This window comes from Corvus moneduloides, chromosome 7, assembly GCF_009650955.1.
Source record: "Corvus moneduloides isolate bCorMon1 chromosome 7, bCorMon1.pri, whole genome shotgun sequence".
NCBI lineage: Eukaryota > Metazoa > Chordata > Aves > Passeriformes > Corvidae > Corvus > Corvus moneduloides.
The window spans coordinates 34,696,856-34,721,399 of NC_045482.1; the positions used below are offsets into that span (position 1 = coordinate 34,696,856).

Consider the following 24,544-nt stretch of genomic DNA (forward strand, 5'->3'; position numbering starts at 1 on the left):
TAGCTCTTGACACAGGCTGTGGGGTTCTCCTTGGGAGTCTCCGTGAGCCCATGCTTTCTCACAGAGACTGATGGCAGGGGAAGAAGCTTCACAAGCAGCTAAAGAAACTTTCAGAAGCAACAACTGAGGTGCTCAAAGACACATCACTGGTATAAGTAAATTTATTAGAAATTCAGCAATTTTTCTGAAGATCCTTTCTCCTTCAGTGCACCCAGCCTTGGCAGGGAATGGGTGCATGGCAACCAGGGCCATCTCGGATCACATTACCCATCCCATCAGTCCACTGAGGTTCCCTCCACTGTTTCCTCTTTTCAGCTCCTCAGTCCAATAAAGGTTCTAGGGATCAACAAGTCACCAACTGCATGTCCTGGTGACACAACTGAACACAGGGAGTCTCAAACTACCAAACTCTATCTCCTCTTTCTGCCTCGCTGGAAACATAACCCAGCAATATGACAAGGTCATAAACCAAAATATACCAACAAAGAAGTTGACCAAAGTCCTGCTTTTAGCTGGGGAGACACTAAATGCAAAAGACAGAATAATACAAAAGAAAGCTGAAGATTACAAGACTCTCCAGCACTCAGTGGAACTTAAATCCTACACAACAGTTAAGGGTTTGGGTACAGGTATCATCTCTCTCTTCAGCCACTGATGAATTCAAATGATAGCTCAGTATATTCAGAGAGGAGAAACATTCCATTCATGTTGTTTTATTGTGTTTACTGTGTTTTTAGGTAAAAGGAGTCAAGAAAATTTAGGAATAGGAGCAAAAATGATGCAATAAACATTGCAATTACTGTGATTCACCTGCTAAAACCTCCTATTAAACTTGTAGGCAAACAGATCAGCAGGGGTAGTAAATTGTCACACACTCGTGCTAAATCTTACACTAGAACAAATTAGTCATTCTTCTTTATTTATATATTATTAGTTATGACCATTTATCAATTAGAGATCTCTTATCTGGCTCATACAGCATCGGATTTTCTGTTCTGACCCACTTTACATGCACAAATCCTGCTTATAAGAAGCTGCTGTACAGCCACTCGTTCTTTAGGAAAATAAACGGCATTTATATTACCACAGTATGAAAACCTATGGGAGAAATTAATGCAGAAACTTTTCATGTTTTTCAATCAGCACATACAACATTGTTGATAAAACTGTATGTGCTTGTATTTTTCTCCAGCAGATTGTTATATGCAATCTCACTGCAATATCAAGCCACAGTTTAGCACAACTAAGACTCCAACACCCCAAAGCAAAACAAACAAACCTCCAAAGTCTTTGAAGGTTTTGTTCACCATTTTTGAGTAGGAAGAATTGTCATCATCCATAAAAACAAAGCATCCCAAACTATGAATATTAGAGGTACATGTGTTTAAAACCTATACAGTAGATATTCTTCCATCTCCAGATGTGCAAAAATTCAAATACTTTCATGCACTCCTCTTTACATGGTAGCTATAAACTCTTTACTGCCTGTTCCAGAGGGATCATCACTGTTGTAGCTTCTGTGAATCACAGATGAAGACCTGACACCACCAACTCAGTGACAGTATGAACAAACACTCTTTACACCTCCTGTTAAAGACTTCCAACAGCTCCCCAGAGCAAAGGTCATTTATTCAATCTATTTCTAGTCACAATCCAATCAATAAAAGACAATTTGTCCAAATTAACATTCATGATTCCTTCTGACACCAAACCTGCTTGTTTTTATGAAAGCACACATAAAAGCATCCTGTCTCCAACTGGTACTGACAGCATTTAGAGTTCAGTACTGGCCAAATATGTGCATAATAAATCTAATTAAGTAATTACCACTTTAAATATGATATAATTTACACCACATGCATAAAAATCATTAAATTTTACTTAATTTTCACTAGCACACAATCTATATGTACATAATTATTATATCATTAATCAATCAAATAAAATACCTCATAAAAAGACTGGCAGTTGATGAACCACCTGTCCCAACAAAAGGCTGTTTATCAACTGAACTTTCCTTTTTTTAATATCCAAGATAAATGTAAGTAATGAGGTCAGCAATTTGTAGGAAATATGGAAAGTTCTAAAGTCATCTCTAGGAAAGCAGAAACATGAACATAAATTCTGAGTCAGACTAGAATTTCTTACTACACTCTGTCCCAGCTACAGCAAGGGCCAAGAGCTGAAGGTATATATGAGAATAAGCCAATGTGAAGCAATATTTTTATAATATTCAGCGATCAGCAATTAGCTGATTTTTTAAAGAATTTTTCCTTATGCTACTGTTTTTTGGATTTTTCCAATTGTTGTTTTTGAACATAACAAACAGAATATTTTTCTTTCAACCAATTTAATACATGGAATATGAGCAGACACCTGGAAATCCAAATCCTCAACCATCGATTCATAACCCAAGGAAGTCTTCACAAAATGCCAGCCAATCCAACAAACTAGGAATATTCTGAACTAAGTAGAAGAATTGAGCAGAGCAAACAAATAATGAATAATTCTGTGTAATAAAGAGCATAACACAGCTCCTTCTTCCAACATGCTTTACATGTCACTATAGTAAATAAAAGCCATCAATTTGTTACCTTCATTCCATATATATATATATATATGCAAGACTGTATTTGGAAATATACTTGTAATAGAGATTGCAAACTGTACAATTAAATATAAAGAATTTTTCACAGACAACAGTCTCACTCATGAATGTACCATATGTATTATTTACATAAAAACAACAATAGCTTCCCTAACCCTTTTATATTTCATTATTAATTAGCTTTGAATAATTTGAAAAAAAATATTATCGCTGGACTTACCCATAATGGTTAAAGCAGTGGCTTTTGTTAAGTCTTCTTTCATTGATTCAATTATTTCAAGATTACCACCATCTAAATTGCATCTATTTATGGTTCCATTTCCTGAACTGATCCAGTAAAGCTTGTTCTCCCCATAATCTATCGATAAACCTGTAATTAATGCATACAACTTTAACTGTGGCTTTAACAGATGATACACATTTATTGTTAAGCTGTTTTCATCATGAAGGTGCATTTAAGAAATATATATACACACACAATTATGTTATCTATTCACTCATTTACTTATACTTCCAAAAAAAAAAAAAATTGAGAAAACCAAACTTGGTCATTTACCATGAAAAAATCTATGCTTTTAGAAAGATTTGTGCCTTTTATTTCTTTCAGCAGTTACAGAAATCAGTGACTGATTGATGAAAGCATTATCTGGCAATGAAGAATTACTTGAATAAGCTGAGGTCCTAAGCGAGGTCATTATCAACTTGTAAATGCAAACCAGAAGCCATCATTTATATTCTAAAATTATGAATACACAGAGACTTAGTAAACAAGGTACATTTTGTGATTCAGAACTATAAAAAGTCTGTTCTTTCCCTGCTTAGGATGCTGAAATACCAAAATCTAATCCAAACTTCTAATAAATTTATAGTATTACTTTTCATTTTGCTTCACAGTGAGCTGACCTCATAATCAGTTCTTCGGAGTCAGAAGTGAAAAAACTGTCAAAAAAAGACACTTGCAAAATAAGCTACTAAATGAATCAAGTATATAGTTTTCTGAAAGTAAGAGCAAAGAACTAGGAGATAATGTATTTCAGACTTCTATAATCCTTTAAAAAACGTTCAAGAAGTGGTAGCAGGAGATTTTCCACAGTGAAATATTCTTGGCATGGTAACAATACATGCTATAACAATTTGCTTTGGTGCTCCAGCTTTCCCAGAACTCATGTTAAGTATCCAGCAGCAAGTTGCCAAAAAATACTGTATTTCACCGCATGGGTCAACCTCTAGATATTGTACTGTAGTCTTTTTCATCCTGTACACTGCTTTCCCATGGAAAGCTATTTTGGAAAGCCTGACAGGAGAAAGCAGTGCCATGGGCTGCAGCTTTTACAGCTGCCATCATGTCACTACTTTATGCACGTTGGACACAGCAGAGAAAAGGTGTCTGCTTTCTGAGCTGCTGAAAAACAGCTTCCCAGTCCACTTGCAGGTACTGATATTTCTTTCCTCCCTTCTGCAAGTGTGTCACCAAGGAGGAAACAAGACAGGCTGGAGAGAGGATCTGGAGCTGTGCCTTCAGGAGGGACTCGTCTCGCAGCGTCTCTGCACACACGTTCTCGTGTTTGTACAACCAGCATCCCTCCAAGCACAGAGCAGCACGGATCCTGGAGACAAGCAGCACCTGCAGTGCTTAGCCTAGCACAGGGAACTTCCCTGGGAATATCAGTATGGGTTAACAGGGAATACACTAGCATGAAGGCATCCCTGCTCCAAGATGGGTGGCACTTGGTATTCCCCGCACCTCCCAGCCATGGACCAGCTGCCCACAGATTGCACCGAGATGGGATCTACTTGTGGGGTGGCTGCCAACACAAGCTATGCAGCAATTGCAGTCCTGTCTTGTCTGGTTTTATACTTCAGATATTCGACTGGTGTTTCTACACCCAGGTATTCCAATTACACAGCAGCAACTGACATGAAAAACATTCCTATGTCTTTCTACACAGGTCAACCATGCTGTTCTTCCCCAAATACTTTCCACCTATAACCAACCTTTGCAAAAACACGTCATTTCTAGTGTGGGCAGAGCATGTTTATTTAGATTTTTTTCAGGAATTGTCCTGTTTTACGAATGAAAATGAGTGGTTTATAGCTAATAAGCATCACAGATACTCATGATGTGTTCTAGTGTGGGTAATTGGCTTAAACCTCATAGCCTACCTGCTAAAGTGAATCTGAGCATGAGGATTGTACAGTATTGGTCTCATTGGATTCAAATGAGCCAATGATTTGCCCAAAGTATAAAATTAAGCATTAATCCTGAATTCCTAAGAACACAGTTTAATGGTACTCCACTGATCAGCTCTTTTATCAACCAATACACGTGTTAGCATTTGAGACTTTTAGAACTGCAGAATGGACCAGCAAGCCATAGCTAGTGTGCACTAGCTAAGATAAAAATAAAAGGCACCATCTGTCATCCTAACAGTATCCGTTCCCAAAATTTCCAAACTACAAATACTCTTGGTGATAGAAAATATTGTAATTCAAAAATTGTGTCTTTCTTTCAATAGAACTCAAACAGAAAAAAAAAAAAAAAAAAAAAAAAATCCATCAGCTTACTTCAGGTCGCAGACTGGAAAACTCCCTCGTTTTTTGAATTCTGAAATTATGCATCAAGATAACTAAACACCCCATAAATTACCAGGTTATCCCATTTTAATAAGCCCAAACATTCAAAATTAGTACTACATGAACTAGAGTTTCACTTATGGACAAAGACAGCTTTCTCAGTTAGAAATTAAATATTAAATTAAGGTTTTAAGGCTGCTACTTTCTGGCTCTTTAGAAGGGTTTTCTTGTTCTTAGCACGGGACTGTCGTACTAATGGTAAAAAGTAATTTAAACCATTGAAACTGGCATTTTGCTTGTATTTCAGTTCAGAGTTTGATATTGGAAACCCTAAGCATTGCAGTTTAGGACCTTGTGACCTCTGATCACAACATATTCAGTACAAAATGTTGCACACAACCTCCTTTCTTAATATTGTTCTAATATTATTGAAAGTGCTTGTTGTTCACCTTAAAATTAGTGGGTTTGCCACTCTTTTTTCTCCAGATAAAGGGAATTGTCTCTTCAAGTGGTTAGACAGATAATCATATCAATAATAAAACAGTTATCAAGTAATTTCTTAGAAATTCACTGAATTTAGGGTGTAAAATGCATGTCATGTTGTTCTTATGTCAAATTTATTGAATTCTTTAAATCACTTTCATTTCTGCTTGCTTAATGCATTCAGTTATAAAAAAAAACGCTTTAAAATAGAATCACTTTATTGATGGGCCATGAATAAGGCAGCAACGATTGACATAACCACTTTAACTCTCTAAAAAATGAAATTATTTTTTGAAAGATACTTGAACAAAACAAAAAAATTACACATAGTAAGAGCTTTTTTTTTTTTTAAAGTGCCATAATTTATCATCAACTATATGAATTCCCAAATACTAAAACTGATGCTAAGTCATGATATGAAATGTATGCTTCAACTGTTGCTTTTTCTCTGTGTGAAAAGTTAAGGGCCAATTCATCTTTTGATCATGCAGCTGAGATTCTGAGGAGGAAGGATCCACATTTGCAGTCAAAGGATCCTCTCACATATATCCACGACGCAGTAAAACCCTGACCTCCACATTTTTTTAACTGTGATACAAAGATTGAGAAATACAGATGGGTTCTCCTTCAGCCTACTGTAATCCTAGAGTTAATAGTACTCCACTAATTCTACAGTAGATTTCAGTTAGAATGGGCCAAACGTATCCTAAATTGTGAAACACAACACTAACGCATGAATGTTGTTCATGTCTTTATGCCTGTTCTTATTACTGCAGATGAAAAACATCACTGTACACTTAAAAATCAGTTCAAAATAATGCCCACAACAAATCACTATCAATTAAAAAAAGAAACAGGAAAAAAAGGTGTTTACCAACAGGGTCTTTTTGATTCTGAAAGAGAATTTTGCTGTTGCTGCCATCCATGTTTGCCATGTTGATTGTGTTACCATCCGTCCAGTACAGCTTACTGAAGAAGAGAATTAACATATTTACAATATTGCTTTGTGTGCACAGTGTTTTTAAGGAGTCAGTAGTGAAAGCATTCATCAGTTTAGGAGACAAAATGCACAACTAATAGTTACATGATTTAATCAGCAGCTTTCTAAGGAAAGAAGTATTCAGTCAAGATATTTTCAGTAAAATCTTCAAAAATCATGCTTTTAAGTTTGAAAGAAAACAGAATGGCCAAACTTAAAATATGAATGAAGAACCACCTTCTGATGAGCTTTACTGCAGTTTATTTATTACAACCATGAATACCTTACCCTTTTACTGGGTGAACTGCGAGACACTGGGGTTTATCGATTCCATGGATGATTGAGGTTTTCAAGGAACCATCTAAATGTGCCACATTAATTTGTGTTTCATCAAATTCTGAGCTAATCCAATATAAATTACGTGATATCCAATCCACTGCAAGACCTCTGATACTCTGAGTATCTGCAAAAAAGGGAAAGCAGTTATTTTGGTTTTCTGTCTGGATTATTGTCAGTGTTAGAGAAGAAAAACAATTTATTCTGCAGTTTGTTAACAATACTGTGCAATATTCTATTCAGGTGGATTTATTAACTAGTTGCCAAGAATTAATAATCTTTATTTTTCTTCCTGGGCCTGATTCATTTACAATAAGAACACGAAAATCACACTGAATATTCACAGCATTAAACCTATTGTCCAAAAATAATAACCAGAGATGCTGAACATCTGTATTTTATTTTTCTACTTCAGAAAGCATTTTCTGTTCTGTGGCTTTCTAAAACAATGCTACCCTGAAATTTAAAAGCCTCCTTTCCTTCTTCAGCTCCATGAAGGCTCAGTACAGAAGATCTGAATTAAAACCACTGGTCTATAGCATAGTTCTGTAGCTCATAAGTAGTTGTGTCACTGCAGAAATTTACTGGTTTTATTTTTGAAGGCTTTGAAGACTCTGGGTTACTCCCCTGCATTCTTGGATATGGCAAAACATCTGCCGGCCAATGGGAAGCACGGAATGAATTCTTCATTTTGCATTTCTGGTGCACATAGCTTTTACTTTTCCTATAAAATTGTTTTTAATCAAAACACACAACTTTTCTCACTTTTACCCTTCTCATTCTCTTCCCCAACCCACTGTGGGGAGTTAATGAGCAGCTGTGGGGGGCTGAGGGTTAACCTACAGCACCATTATTACTGGAGGCAGCAAGATAAGAATATGATATGAATGATTTGGTAACTTGATGGTCTTCCTTAGCAAGCTGTTTAAAGAAATGTCAATCTGTGTTAATATCTGCCTGAAATACTGGGTGTAAAGTCACTGCTCCATCTCTAGATACCAACATGCTCCTCTGCCCTGAGACAGAACTGGTTCATACTGGCTGGCATCTTTGTCAAGAAGAAAGCAGGCCAAGGGTGATTTAATGATTTCATTATAGTTCATTGTTTATACACATCCTCTGTCAACTTAACATGGTAATTTCCACTGACAGGATTATTGTCCTTGACGAATTGACATGGATGTGGCTGTGGACTGCTTTGCATGGCCATAAGGTTGAGCAGTGATTGGGCATTAGGAAATTTGCCAACTTCACAGAATGCAACAAAGGACACCAAATACATAGTCCTTGACCCATTTTAAATTGATCCCCTGCCCTTCTGGAATTTTTTGGTTGGAGGAACTAGAAAATAAGCATTTCATACTCTTAAAAAGGTTAAGGTATGAGTTGGCATCTTTGTGACATTGGCAGAAGACTTCACCCAACAAGAATCCCACCAGCACGTGCTTACACATCTTCTTATAAGAAGTACAAAAATATAACTGTAAGCAAATGAGATAGTTTACACATAATAAATAGTCTTTACAGTGTTTTGATGAGGCAAAACATTATTTCCTCCAACCTTTATATAATGTTACATCTAGAACTAAAATAAAACCAAAAAAACCCACCAGAAGAACAAAACCACCAAACACAAAAAAACTCCACCACAGAAAAATAATAAAAGGAATATGAAAGAATTCTGATAAACACTCACACATAGAATATTTCTTTTGGTTTCATTAAATTCAGTGATTTTTCTAGAATAAACAATGTTTTTATTCTACTACTATTTGAAAAAAAGCAAGAAATAAGTCCCTTTGTTGGGCACCTGAATACTTGGAATAAAGATCTCTAGGAGGCATTCAAAGCATTGTTCTCATTATTGGGACCAAAAAATATATCTAATTGTTCATAAAGTTCTCTCTGAGACAGCAAGGGAAAACAAAAAAGCAGCCACAGAAAAGAAATGAATTCACAGTCTACACAGCCAAATGGGGGTATTGCCATATTTGTCCAAACATCTCCTAAAGTGTGCTAACATAGAACTAATTTCTTCTGAAGTGACACAAGGGGCAGAGGTTGAACTAATTATTTTCTAAAGTCCTCAGATAATCAACTATATGGTTTATTTGTTCTCCAAGTCAGAAGAGGTCTGATCTTACACAAATGAGCTATTTCTTTTCTTCCCTACCAAACATTCATTTAACTGTTGGGGAACCAGTGTTAGCAAAATTTGCTTTCACAGTATCAGCTTTTTTACTATTTTCAAGCAGGTAGGTACATTACAAAGTAGAACAACATGTGCTGCCAGGAGAGGAACTGCCAGTGACTGGAAACAAGAAACAAATGCTACCAAGGACAACAAATGACTTTCACTTCAATACCAGAGCTACTGAAATAGGGTTGAAGCCATCAGATACAGATTTTATATTCATTAAGTTTCTGTACTTACGTACATATTCTGCATAGGTAAAAAAACCACATTACAATCACCAAAATTACCAAGTTGTCATATTGTGGTTTCACCAATGGTGCCACAGCTGAAAGATCTACATGGACTGGAAAGAAAAAATAACCCTGACAGAGCCAATTTCATTGCGAGGTCAACATAGGTAGCCAAAGGACACAGGAAATTCTTCAGTGCAAAGCTATGACAGGACACTGTGCTTCTCCTGCTTTTTAGCTTTATTCTTTCTACCTTCCCCTGACGACATTATCTTCCTTTTTTACCACACATTTCAATCTTGTACAAAATCAATGTGGAATTACATCCCAATTTGTTTACATATAACTGAATAATGAATCAATAAAGCAAACTAGAATCCTAAAGAGAATTCTGCTTGCTTATTGTTTATCTCAATTATCCAATACCAGTGCAAGGTACACATATGAAGAACTCCTATTTGAGCATGCCCATATCACACCTTGACCTAGAAGGAATTATTTTTACTTCAATGCTATATTTACCTCTTGAAATAATGGTTTCTAAGCCAGTCCCGTTAATGAAGGCACGTTTGATGGTCTGTGTTTTCACATCAGTCCAGTATAAACGTTCCTCAACAGCATCAAAATCTATGACTGTCACATCATCAATGTCAGGAACAGTGAAGGCTGTGATGAAATTGAAATATGGGTTCTCTATGTCCACCCCTCTTATTTCTGAACGTCTTGCATAAAGAAGAAACTTCTTTCTTTCTGTTAGAAAAAGGGAAAACATCATTCCTCATCCTCTTCACAACATCTCTAACAGAAATCAGAATAATTCACTTGAGATCACTTTACAAAGGTGTAAATGATGTTCATGTGAGTGACTAAACATCTCCACAAAACCTGCAGGCGAGTGACACTTGAGAAATAATGTTACAGAGCTTAAGAATCACAGGAAAAATGTAAGAATTCTGGATGCTGGACATGGTTCCCACACCACTAATCAATACAGACTTATGAGTGTGCAAGAAAAAAGTGTTTAAAATGTTATTTTAAAAATTTTACCATCCTTACCATTCAAATAAATCCTGTTTCACCTGCACATTGTAACAGATATTAACACATGGTATCTCAGGGTAAAAGATTCACTGTAAAAGGGAACTTTTGCCAACAGCAAATGTGTGTGTGTGTAAGCAGTGAAAGGCAAACAGCTGGAAAAAAAAAGGGCAAATTGGTTGTTCTAATTTACACCTCTACTATTAAACACTAAAGGCAAAGCAGAGTTGTGTTTTTAATCTCAGAAGTCTGAATGATTGGAGCAAATGCCTGCAAATGAGCAGTAAAAGTAGCTTTTTTCCCCTGCAGTATCCTTGACATGACAAAATATTTTCTATTTCCTGAATATTATTAATCAACACTGAAAAGAGTAATTAAGTACAAGGTTTTATAGATAATACACACAATTATTTGACATTTCAAGGGCTTTTAGAGCTTAAAAGTGTGTATTGCAGTTTTTTATAAAACTCCCTCTGCAAGGATGCACTTCTAATACTTAATCTTTGTTTTTTAATCCTTGGAAATGCAACTAAGACAACTCTAGAGCAGGTAGAGATTTAAGCTATTAGGCATCTTTTTGTTATTCAGCTTACCTGACTCAGAATGTTGGGATGATGCACGTTTCAGTACAAAGCTTTCTGTTTTGCAGAGATAAATTTTATGAACACATCACACACACCAGCAGCATAAAGAAATGGCTGTGGCAGCAAATATCAAAGTACCACAGACCTTAACTATTAGAATAGGTCATTGATTCTCGAAAAGTAGATGCTCCTTTAAAATACACCATTAAAAAGCACTATAAAGTTGGTTGGTTTTTTTTTTTTTTTTTAGATTAATTTGTCCATTGATTGTAAAAAATCAATGCACTTGCCAGGCTGTGGGAGAAAAACTTACCATAACATGTTTTTTTGTCTGAAGACAGTTTCATCAGGTGTGGACAGGCACAGGCAGCACTTCTGTTGTGATTGATCAGACACATGTGAGAGCAGGGGCCTCTGCCCTCGTTAGCAGCACATGGGTTGGAAGCTAAAACAGAATAATTGAAACACAAGAAGTAAAAACACTTTTTAAAATTAAGTTTTGTCAAACAGTTGTGAGAAGGCAAAAAATCTGTTGGAAAACAAACCCAGTCTCAGTGATTAACTGAGATTGTGCTCTAATTGTTTTTTGTAGGCTAATATTCAACTCTAGTCCAAGAAAATATATATATATTTAACTTTTGTTTTGTTAATACAGACACCATTTATAATTGTAACTTTAGGAAGCCACTGGATATAATTTTCCCAGGGAGATACTAATTTTGCAGCCTATTCATAAGATTTAAATGTATAGAATTTTACAGTCCTAATCAAAACACATGGGATTAAAAAAATGCCAATATGATGAGGATCTGAAAAACAGATTTAGTTGTGTGAAAGCAATAGTCAAAGCTTAGATTATGAGATGAACTATGGTAAATTCAATGTTTCCTCTCAATTTGATATCCCTACTAGAAAATTAGTTGGAAATCTAACACACAAAGATTATTTGAAAGGGGAAAAAAGAAAACAAAAAACAACAAAAAAAACCAACCAAACAAACCCCCCACAAAACCCACAGCTTTCTACTTTTCTCAAAGAAAACCTCTCTTAAGTAAGGTTTTCACAAGTACCTTCCTACAGCTCACTGATTGAATAAGATGTGCTAAAATTGCTTTAAAGAGCAGGAAGAAAGCTGACCAGAGAAGACCTCTTAGTCTTACAAAACCTGGAAATCATTCTTATTATCTTCATTCCTTGTTACAAACCCCAAAGTTCCAGAGCACTGCTGAAGAGACATTTCAAGCATAAACAGAAAGTGACATTGACTCTCCCTTTTGTTAAAAAACCCCCTTTGAAAATTAACATTGATGGAAAGGGAAGTGGGAATGCCTGACTCAAAGACAAACTTATAATTAACAAAACCAATTAGCGTAGAATATATTCCTCTAACATTGTGCTAGGCTGCAGTACGAGTAATTAGATAACCAGAGCAATCTGATGGATGAATTTCCTTACAAAAGAAATTCAGCTCAAACTCCAGCATTAAAATTGGAAGACAAACTCAAAGCTTGCTTCATTGAACCATTCCTTTTTTCACCAGTGCATGCATGGTTCCTTAAATTTTTCCAGCAATTCCTGGACCCTTTAACTAATTACTTGTCTAGCCAGTACTATGGGAAGAAAGAAGCTTTCGAAATCTTAGAAAAACAGGTTAATTACAATTGTAGCCATCATTCTATCAGATAAAATCACAGGCTTTTACTGTTTTCTATAAACTCATCCCATTTGCTCCTTTTAAGCACTGGAGGCCACTCAGCCTTTCCCAGGAACTACAATCAAGGAATGTTTATTTAATATCACTTTTCTTCTATCTATGTTAACACTGTCAGAAAACCTGGGGTGACCTCTTGCAAGAAGTTCACAGCTTCATGTGGAAGACAAAAGAAATTGAAGTAGAAGAAATGACACTGAATTTAACAAGACTCAGGGAGCCTTTCCAGATATTTACTAATAGTGCATTAATAATGGTAAGCCACCTATCCCTATGAACTATACATTGGAAAGGAAACACAACTTAGAGTTTTGGAAATATTTTGGAGGAGATCACAGAATCATTTCTGTTGTAAGAAATGTCAGGAGACCAGGTAGAGAGTCAACCTCCTGCAATTTTTGGGCATTTTTTCCACAGGTGCTGCGAGATGGTAAAATTTGGTCCTTTTGTAGCATTTCCTTCCATTTATTTACCAATACAAAGCAGTAATTTCTGTGGAATTTCAACCTCTCTGTATGCATACAACCATCTGTGACAAGAATTTACTTTGGATTAAGAATAATAATCCCTGTCTTGTCTTTCTATGCAAGAAGTGTGTTCTGTTCTTCTCCACCAAAGTTTCTGTTTGAGCATGGAATTCAAACAGAAGAACAGATAGAAGAAAAAAGTAAAAAGCATGCCAGTTAATGTTCATTTTAAAGAGTGCTGTGGCTCAAGTGTGCTCCAAGCATCCAAGAGGAGTCACTCCAATGCATGTACTGTTCACAACTCCCTCCATATCATACAGAACACAAAACTGGTGGAAAAAAAGGTGTTTTAAAGCAGATGTGTTTCTTTCCACGTGAATGCACAACTCTAGAAACAAAGTACCATAATCTAAATATTACTTTTAGCAATACATATTTATATATTCCTTTCTTGTTCATACTGCATTTACTGAATAACAGCTAAGCCTGCTCTTTATTTCCTAATAAAAAACTAATTCTCCTGAAGGCATGTTGTTATTGCTCTGACTCTCAAAAATTTGGCTTTATTTCCTTGTACTCATTCTAACTCTTCTATTTCTATTCTGAATGACCTCATATGCATTTGTTACTCACCTTTTCCAAGCCATTTAATGATTTCACTCACAGACTGCCACCACACAGAATCCTGTCTATAACTGGTATTTCAAGCAGCATGAGCCAACCTGTCCTCAGACCAAAACCTTTCACATACTCTTGATCAGCCTGTCAAGCTTTCTTGATGTGCTGTATATGATCTGTATACAGTGTTCAAGCTGTGGGAATGATATGGATTTATACAGCATCACACACACAGTTCACTACCTGTGTTGCTTTGCTCCTTTCCTAATCATTTCCACCAATCTGTTTTCCTTTTGATCACAGCAAGCCACAGAACTGGCATTTTCCCCGACTGGACACCCTTTTTCATTATTTAATTGATTTCCACTGCTGATTGTTTGCCAATCTATTTCTCTCACAGTGCTGTGCACAGACATACACATCACTGTCATCACCTTACTTCTTGACTGCTCTCCAAAACTTAATTTAAACAAAATGCTTATTTTTCTTGACCAGTAACCCTTAAAAATAACCCGCTCAGACATTCCATCACCAGCTGACAAATGAACACTTACTCTGACAACCTCTCAGTATGCATTTCCTATGGCCAACTTATCCCCTTGCATTAACTTCATATCGAACTTGTCCCTTCGTGGCACCAGATTTCAGCGAGACAAAGTTTGATCTTCTATTTTAATGGGGCACAACGTGCTCAAATTCTGCCTACACCTCCAAATATCTGCACTACAGTCACATCAAAAGGTCCTTTCAAATTGCTGACAATCAATTCCCACTCATATTTAAAACCAGTTACAGATCTAATCCTCTGCTCACTGTCAATACTTCCAATAGAATTGCTTTCCCTAAGGCCAAAGTAGTCAGCCAATCCAAGTCTTCAAATTGCCTGATTATATCTGATTATTTTAGCACTTATCTTTGAAATTTGCAGGTCAAGACTGATCAGATATATAAGTTCTAAAGTAAATATTTTCTCTAATCATGCCGTTTCAGTTTTTAATCATTCATGTCAAAAATTAGTATAAAAATTTACATATTCACCATGAAACTAAACAATATTCTTAGAAAAAAGTTAACACAATTCTTGATGAAGCTCAGAAAAATATAGTTTAGTGTATATATATAATAAAGACATAATTAAAATTATAATATATATTTTAGTATATATATTTTGCATGATTTATAATACATATACCATACTTTCTGCTAGTTTTGAAGTAAAAAGAATGCATAGAAGGTTGAGATAAAATCTCAAACTAATAAATTTTTTAGATCTCCCCATCTTAAACTACATTTCTGTAAGAATTTATTTGTTTTAAACAGCTGGCAATCTGAACCTCAATAGAATATTGTAACAAAACAGTGCTATGAAGTTAAATGTTCTTCATTTTTTAATTACAATACAGCCCAATGGTACCATTATGCTTTTTATGTAACAGTTATTGTACTGGTTGTCCTGATTTTTAAATAAAAAATTCATCTGCAGAAATAAATATAATGTCATAGCCATGTTTGGTTTTTTTATTTTAATTCAAATTAATACCCCGGAGAAATGCAAAAAAAAAAAAAAAAAAAAAAAGGAGAATGTGTGAGAAATTCACAGCTTTGTAAGGGTTTTCACGCTGTGATCCTCCCAAAGCTCTATATTTACCCCTCTTATCATTATCCTCAGTAGAGCACTGATACAACTTCCCATGACTAAAACAGACCCTGTTCTTTGCAGCAAGGGGATTTTTAAAATACAATGGTAGTTGAAAAAAAAATTTTAAATCTTCCTAGAAACCCTGTGTCTGCCATCATAACAGCACTCCTGACAAACAGCTTTGATTCTGGGAAGATGAGTGGGCCTCAAGCTCGTATTCCTGAGAATATTCTGCATTAGGGGAGAAGCCTTCCACAATCCCTGTGGTTTACTGACAGCTGAACTTATCATCCATACAAATATCTCACTCTAACTGCGCTACCTTAAATTAGCATCTGTCCTAGATTGACTCAAAAACCGTGCCTTTAGGCTACAAGAATTTATTTAGCTCTGCTCTACTTCATTTCAATCAAAATAACTTGCTTGATATATATTAAAAGGTAATAAACTTTAACCCACATAGGTGACCCAGATGTAGATCTGTGGAGATGAAACTACAAAATGTTCATCCTTCAGTGCTCTATTCAAACTGACACCTTGCAGTGTGAATCTACTGTTAATTTTATCTTGGGATTCTAACCTGCACGCTCTCTTGCTCATTTATTGCAAAATAACCACAAATTCAAAGGAAAAAAATTAAGAAGTAATCAGGCAGTATCACCATTTCTTTAGCTCAAATAAAAAGGTACAGGAGATTTGGAGAAAGAAATTGATTCTGCTGGAAGACAGTATTCTGCTGGAAGACAGTAATTTAGAGCAAACGTAGAAGGCCAATAAAAAAATCAGAATCTGGCGTTTTCTACATCATAAAAGCTGCAATTACACAACTTTATACTTGAACTTCTTGATTTTGACAAAAAAAACAACTGAAGACTCTTCTACAGCTTTTCCTTGCCTGGAGGCCAAGATATCTGTGACTGTGGAATACTGACTGATGTCTCCCTAGGCTACAGAATCCCTCCAAAGATGCTGCCTGGCCCCAGTCCAAACAGAAGAGAGTTGTTCTTTTTCTGACAGCAAGAAAAGGCAAATAGCAACTGCACTGCTACTCTAGAAACACCAAATATGGAACACAGTTCCTTGAATCCCAGAGTTCAGGAGCTGACCAATTAAAAGAAAATTGCCAAGAAACTCTAAGCAAAAAAACCACCCAAAACGCTGAAACAAAACAAAAACAAACAATATTAGAAAGGTGTGTGCAGAGATGTGTATTTACTCCACCCCTATTTTATCTGCCTGGGCATAAATATTATCTTAGGTAGAAGTCAGACAGCTTTTTAGACTAATATCCTGCTCCATAAAGCAAATTCTGAAGAGTAAGGGAAATGAGTGGCTTATTTCAAAAAGTGATGAAGTCCAGGAGACTTGACATCCACTGAAAACCAGTAATGTTCAATATACATTCACTATTATTTTAAAATAAAACCATCAGGAAAATGTATGCTGACAATATATGTCACATATTGAGAGATCACAGTTGTCACCACTCTTGGACACACTAACTAACAATGAGCGGTATCCATTGCTTTTCCTTTTTTCCATGTGCTATTAGAGAACATTCTTCAAATCCTTTGCCTTCTAGTATGCAGGGAGAATTTTACTTGCTGGTACTCATTTACATTAGAGCTTTAGCCATAGTTTTCTATGTATAACTAATGCAGGCCTTGGTTCCAATACATTTACAAAGCCATCCAAAATTGTTAGGATTTGATGTTTTCAAATCAAAATTGCTCAGGACCTACAACATAAAAGTCTAAGTGGCTTACTGAGCACTACAAACCCCATATGAGAAGAAAAAAAAAAAAAAGTAATTTCTCAGTATTAAAAAGAAAAACAAACAGCAGCAAGTATAAATGAGATGAATTCAGAAGCAGTTTCTATTAACATCAACTTCTTGCCAGGAAAGTTAAAATTTATCCAGCTAACATGGAACATTCTGTACCTAATTGGTGGTCATCCTCCAGAGGTATTTTTTACTTTCCAGTATTTATGTACAAAAGAATCACTGTCTTTTGTTATATCTCACAAAGAAAAAAAAAAGACTTTTTTTCAGCACTGGTGTTTTACATGGTAAATCCTAAGCTATATATAAATATATATATATATATGTACCCCATAAAAACTTCTGCCACATGGGCTGTGTGCACCTGACTTCATCTAATGCTGAATACAACAGCTCAAGGCAAAATCATACACAGATATTTATGTATAAAAAGAATACAGACTGCCCCCCCTCAGAGGGGGAATAAATAATTATTCTAAAAATAATACAGATATTTATATCTAAAAAGAATACTTACTTCCCCCGTCAGTAATAAGTTATTCTATAAATATTCACCTTGTGGCTGACGACTTGGATGATATATCTGGAGATCAAATGGCTGAGCGCTTGTTTTTTGTATTACACTGACATTTTGGCCAGTCCATTTATTGGCTTTGGCGAGGGTATTGGTCCTCCAATCTGTCCAATATACTTCACTCCCATACAAAGAAACAGCAAAAGGGTGAGAAAGATATTCGTGACCCCGTATAATCTCTATCATGCTGGTTCCATCATACAATGCAGAATAAATGGCATCCGATCTACAAGACAACCCCAAATTTAAGATTACATAAAAATAAAATAAAAAGCACACAACCATTATGACATTGGGCAAAACATGTAAAAAACCTTACTCTGAAAGTGTGGTAAGGCCAAAGAATTTTTGCAGTACAATCATTAACTTTATAGATGATTAATTCATATTATTTATTTAAGTAGACATATGAAATACTGGTTTGTATAATGCTTTAATTTACCTGCACACTGTGCAAAATACAACAGAAAATTCAATTTTCTTTCAGATGAACTTAAGAGAAAAAAAATAATGAACTAACTTGGGCCTTCCATGGATGAGTGTCAGGGAAGACATATGGGAGCTGCTCTCTGAGGCACAAGGAGCCAGGACCATGGGTGATACCACAGCTGGCAGGGTAATTAAATAAATGTACGTATTTCACACGTGCATGCCCAGGGCTCTTTATGTGCATAATGTCCATAACTACATTCCACTTACACTGCAGCTCGCATTCCTGTATGGAGGAACAAGGATTTCTCAGTGACAATAAGGATGCTGTCACCACTTTACCTGGCATCTGTCCACACTATTCTTTTTTCAAAGTGATCCACAGTGAGGCCGTTGGGCCAGGCTCCAGTATCCATATCCTTGTAGATGATCTTCCTCTCTGCTCCGCTCATGGAAGCGGATTCAATGCGAGGGAAATTTGCATCCCAGTCTGTCCAAAACAGAATTCTGGTGAGAGGAAAAGGAAAAGAAAGAGGACAGAAGAAAATATTAAAGCATGAAGGAAAATCTGAAATGGTTTATGAGACGACAGTTGAAAAAAAAAGGTTCAACCATTTACATACTTTAAATGAAAGGACTAAACATGGATCAATTTGGGCAACTTTATAAATTCCTAAAGTAATAGGATGGAGGTGATATTTCATTATTAGTGTTAGAGACATCATGAAAATTAAGAAGTTTTTTAAAGCTAGGGGTTTAATAGCATTCCTTTTTTCATGTCCATTTATACAGTGGCAGCTTGTCTTGTCTTCCCTCTGTAATTAGAAACCCAGCTCATTAAAAGAAATTATAATGAGAGCCTTTGAAAGCAACCCACGGATAAGAAGGATGGGGAGGAGAGAGTGGGAAGCAAGGTGATTTGAGGTGGCAGGGATCAAGGAACAGGCTAAACCAGAGATTTTTATCTACTGCTAAGTGTTCCGAAGACCCCTGGATTTTGGTATGTCACTAATGAATCTTTTACAGATTACACTTGCTAAAAAAACTTCCAAGCCAAGTTGTACTGTCATCTCTCTCAGTTTTATACCATCTCCAGTGTTTTTCTAACAACTTTCATTGTTATAGCCAAAGAAGTGTCTTGTTAAATAACAGAAGCAGCATCACCAAGAAGGCAGAAATAAACTCTTAACTGTTCTTAGCTTACTGAATTTTCAACAACATACAGACTTGTTAAGGGAAAATTATACCTTTGATAGGAAAACTTGTGATTAGTTGTAAAGAGTTAATTGCAAACAGCCAGAGTGCAGCAAGACTTCTGACAAGTTTTTGTATTTCCCACTAAAAAACCTTCAACCTTAACAGCCAAGGAGATTTACAGGATGAGCCCACTGGTGCTGTTCGCTTGTCTCAGTGCTGAGTTTCTGTTTGTGCAGACTGGGCCAGGAATGTGTTTATCCACAGATGTTTATTTTGCATACATCTGCACGTGTGTGGATTGAGAACACCTGCTCAGCCCCACTGCAGGCTGGAATGCAGCTCTGACAGCTTTGCCTCCACTGGGATACAGGATTTGTGCAGTCCTAACAAAACCCTTTCCCTTGAATCACCTGTGTTTATTTGTATTTATTTGTGAAAGGATTGAGGCGATATTCCTGTGTATGTTTAAAGATTTTTCTTTCCTGCATTCTAACATAAAGCAGCATCAATTGCTTCTAGCTCTTCAAAAGGCAGATTAAGCCTTCAGTTTCAAGAAGAGGGGTGATTTCATTTTTTTCTTCCACCCAACCATTTAATTTGAACAACTTCTCTGCTGATTCTTTTGCCAAGAGGATGCCTCTTTTTAAAGATCTTTACAGATAAGCGATGCACTCTGTAAATAAGCTTTCTAGCACCTCAGTGGAGAGGGCAACAGCCTTAATCATTAAAGCATGTACATCTCCTAATTCACAATTTAGGTCCCAGAATCTGTGACCTTTATCAATTCTTTTTTTAATGTTCAAAGCTTTGCTTCTGAGAGAAATATTCAGAGAAGACACATGAAATAGCAAATTCCTAAACAAAATTAAATATCACGACTTTGAAAACTAATAATGCATGTTATTTTTGGCCACATTTAATTTGTGGTTGGTAGTTTGTTGCTTTTGTTGGTTTTATTTGTTTGCTTTGTTTTCCTCTCTGAACAATAACTCTGAGAAGAGGATGTAGTTACTGACTATACCTAATATTCTGGTTTACAGAATACCACTAATGAATAGGTAGAAAAAACACTGACAGAAGCTGGCAAGCACTATCTCCACTTTAGAGATGAAAACCAAACACATTTATCTCACTCAACCATTAGGCTTCCAGTAACATCTAAGGTATATTTTTATAGTCCCACCAAAAAAAACCAAACAAAAAACCAAACCAAACAAAAAAACAAACAAAAAGCCACCCCAAAACCCCTTGAAAAAACAAACAAAAAAAAAAAACCTTAAAAAAACCCCCAAACAGACAAAAAACCCAAAACAAACAAGAAAACAAACACAAAAAAAGTCCCAAAAAATTGGTCTTTAAGTGAGAAGAATCACCTAAATCTCTCAATTTACCACACAGAAGGGTGAGTCCTGTTATTATCATCCACATTTAAAAAAAAAAAAAAATAAATGAAATACCAACATGTCAAGGTAAGTAATTTGCCAACAAACAGATCCCCAGATCTCCTGATCTACCATTTTTTTAATCCTTTTCACTCAGGAAAAACACACTAATAATGGATTGTTTATCACTCAAAATAGACTTTCAAGAACTATCAAAGTCAAGTTAGAAACTGTAATGCGCAGCAAGAAAAGGAAATGAAATAAATATCACATTTAAAGGTCTTTAAAATACTTTGCAACAAGACAAAGTAATGTTTTTATAATTTATAATTACCCATATCTGGGATCCAAAGCAATAGCCCTTGGATGTTCCATAGCTCCAGCTATCAGTGTTGTCCTCAAAGTTCCATCAAGTTTTGCTACTTCGATTTGGTCCAAATTGCTGTCTATCCAGTAAATGTTTCCTGCAATCCAATCTACAGTCAGACCTTCAGGGGTGGCCAGGCCATGTTGCACCACAACCTCAATGGCACTAACACCTTAAAGAGAAAGAAAAAAAAAACAAAGAAGGAAGAAAACAAAAAAAACCAAAACAAAACAAAAAAACAAACAAAAAAAACCAAAAAAAAGAGGAAAAAAGATTCTTAAAGAACTAATGTAGAGACTGGTAGAGTGAACATGGACATGCAAGTTTATCAGATGTTCTTGGAGTGAATTCTGGATTATTTGGGGTCTGCCTTTTAGATGAAAGCACTGCAGCATACCCTTCAACAAAGAACATTTTGTAAACGCTTTGGTATATATTATGAGATTATATTGAGTTATAGGCTGTCATTATGTCACCAGAGCAAAGAAAAAGCTTTTCTGGATGCTATAAAAGCAGAATCTTTCACCTCCTGAGAGGAGATAATTTTTCAGACATCCGATAAATTCTTATATTTTTTTAATAAAGTGAAGATAAATTGCAAAAAAATGAAATAAATCAATATTGCACTCATTGGATCAGGAAGAAATACCAGCCCTTTGCATTTGCCATTTTCTTCCCCCTGTAGAACATTGCAAAAGGAAACTTTGATAACAAAAGTCTTTCTTCTGGCTAGACATGAAGTACAACCTAGATATACAGCTTTTCAAAGGCAGAATGCCATCATAAATTCTGTTTCTGTGAATGGCAGCTCAGTTACGACTGATCAGGTCTAACACCCTGTAACTGCAGGTGTTCTCACTGTTAAGAAAATAAAGATTAAATCCATACCTCCAGTATCAGAGAGCTTGCCTCTGTAAATTTTGTCCTCTACCACATCTGTCCAGTACAGTAAACTCTGGCTGAAATGAAAATCGAGGGCTATTGTATTTCTTAAACCAGGAACTAAGAGGCTGTAGTCACGCTTGTGAAGATCGATTTTTCTGATCTCATGTCGAATAGAAAAAATTATGAAAGCCTCAAATGGATCTGGAAGCAGAAGATTAAACATTTCAAAGGAATAATAAAAAAAAATATTGTTATAAATTGATATAAATGACAAGTGGAATATGAAAAACAGAACACTTTATCAGGAGAAACAGATGATTAAAACAATTCATCTTTAGATAAGGAGTCTTTCAATTACTTTTTCAGTCCAACAGACTTCTTAATTCTCCCTTCTAGCATTATCTTTGATCCTAACTAGAGATATTAGACATTAAATTTGGGAATATCAGACTCAACTATTGAACTGTATTTTGTAACTCTAGCACAATGAGGCCATAATTAGACATTTAAAAAGTCACATTATCGAATTTAAAATCTGCTTTTCAAAAGGTTCTGAAAAAAGGAACCATTAAGATATACATTGTTTCAAAGGCCAATTAGTGAAACAATTTACTAATATGTAATCTACCTTTTGAATATACAGTGTAACTTGTGTTTTCAACTGAAGCGCTTAAGAAAACCCCTCATGCCAAACTAACAAGAAAATGAACATTTTATGTACTTACTGATACATGCCATATAAATCTAGCTACCAATGACCTCCTCCTTCCATTGTTAATCAATTAATGCTACATGATTTGTGCCAGTGAGTTTATATCAAAGTGAATATCTGTAAACACATTCAGCTTTGGCCAACCACACTATGAAACTGATTTTTTTATTATAGCTCTTACATAAAGGAAAGGCTTTTCAAGCAAGTAGCTGTGTTAATAAAACAAACAAGGATGCCAAAAACTGGATTCTTTAAACTGTTGAATCAACTCAGTATCGCCACTTTGATATTTTTTCACTGGAATCTTTTTCTGTGGGGAAGTAGTTGTTGCCCTCCCCCACCCCGAGTTCCTTCTCCTAGAGTGAAACACAGATTGTACTGGGAGGTTTGTTTTCCATACAATTAAACACTCATTTATGTAAAAGATTATTGGCAGTTTATGGCAATAGGCAATATTCCTGCTTCTCAAGGCTCCTGAGAGTCTCTGAAAATACTCAGTTTATCTCTTGCTCATTCACTTGAATACTTCACTGTTCAGTTCCTCCTGCAGCTCCTCTTCTCCTGATACCCATTGCACACACAGACTAAATTATCTGTGATGTTTTAAGCTAATCAGGCCCCTCAGCAGAGCTGTGTTTCTGCTCTTGAAGCACTTGTTCACAATTTGGCTTGAACTTTCCAAATGAGCTTCCTATTTGTTAAAGCAATGAATGGCTTTCTGCAAAGCCAATTTTTCAAAGCTCTGCAGTGGTTAAATAATTTAGTGCAGAACAGGATCACTGACATTAGCAGCTATTTCACAAGCACCAGTTATCTGAACTTGAGACACACTTTAATGGCACTTCCCAACTTCTGATAAATTGGCAGCTATTATGCAGGAGGCTATTGACCTACAGGGATTTTTGGCAATTCCAGTGCATAAGAACAGAAGTCATAATCATCACCAGAAGCTTTTTTTGTATTTTTCAGTAATTAACAACACAACGAGAGAAAAAGAAATCTAATAAATGTGTGCCATGTTGGAGCATTTTTTTCATTCAAAGTACAGGAAGTACAGCTTAAGATAAATAACCTACAGTGAAAATGATCCTTATGAAAAGGATTGAAGTTCAATGGGATCTTGACAGGATTTACAATTGAATTAAACACGACAAAACCCTTCCCCTAAGCTTGGCTGACAACAGCCTGCAATACTGTACCCTCCTCCGAGCACACCTCTTAAAGAAGAGTGTGAATCAATACAGAAATGCAAGAGGAAATGAGCAGGTGTTCCAAGAGGTCTAGAAATCATGGCCTGCAAGGGAAGAATGAAAAATCTGGAACTGCTTAATCTCAAAAAATGGAATAAGATGATGACTGGAAGCACATAAAGTTCTCTTAAGACATAAAAGGCTTATGAATTGAAAATGGGAGAAATCCTGTTTTCTGTATAAATGACAAGTAGGCCAAGGATTAAAGGCTTAAACTGGACCAGGAGGACTCAGAAAGACCAGAAAAACAAAAATCTTCAGGAGAGTGAGGCAACAGAACATCTCACCCCTGGGAAACTTGGAGTTTAGTACTAAGGGTGTCCTGAAGGTCTTGGAAAGCAGATAAACAGCAGCTGTATTAGCTAGGCTTTGATCTTCCTTCCAACCTGATCATTCAATTGCTCCATAAAATCAGCTACATTACAGTAAATTGGAATTTTTAGGCTCAATCAAATTTTTTTTTTTAATTATGCTTCCATCACCTGATAAACTCAAAATTTG

At 35.9% G+C, this 24,544-nt stretch overlaps 1 protein-coding gene across 2 annotated transcripts in view; it reads right to left on the reverse strand.

The window, feature by feature from the left end:
• The window catches only part of LRP1B (LDL receptor related protein 1B), a 638,461-nt gene that overhangs the window by 164,560 nt on the left and 449,357 nt on the right, over positions 1-24,544 (reverse strand). For both annotated transcript variants that reach the window (XM_032114472.1, XM_032114471.1), the window contains 9 exons: positions 22,085-22,282; positions 21,164-21,368; positions 18,593-18,757; positions 17,803-18,047; positions 11,343-11,474; positions 9,930-10,157; positions 6,933-7,107; positions 6,540-6,634; positions 2,829-2,978 (listed from right to left, as the gene is read on the reverse strand). In XM_032114472.1, coding sequence (XP_031970363.1) covers positions 2,829-2,978; positions 6,540-6,634; positions 6,933-7,107; positions 9,930-10,157; positions 11,343-11,474; positions 17,803-18,047; positions 18,593-18,757; positions 21,164-21,368; positions 22,085-22,282 — 1,593 coding nt within the window. The remainder of the gene's footprint in view (positions 1-2,828; positions 2,979-6,539; positions 6,635-6,932; positions 7,108-9,929; positions 10,158-11,342; positions 11,475-17,802; positions 18,048-18,592; positions 18,758-21,163; positions 21,369-22,084; positions 22,283-24,544) is intronic.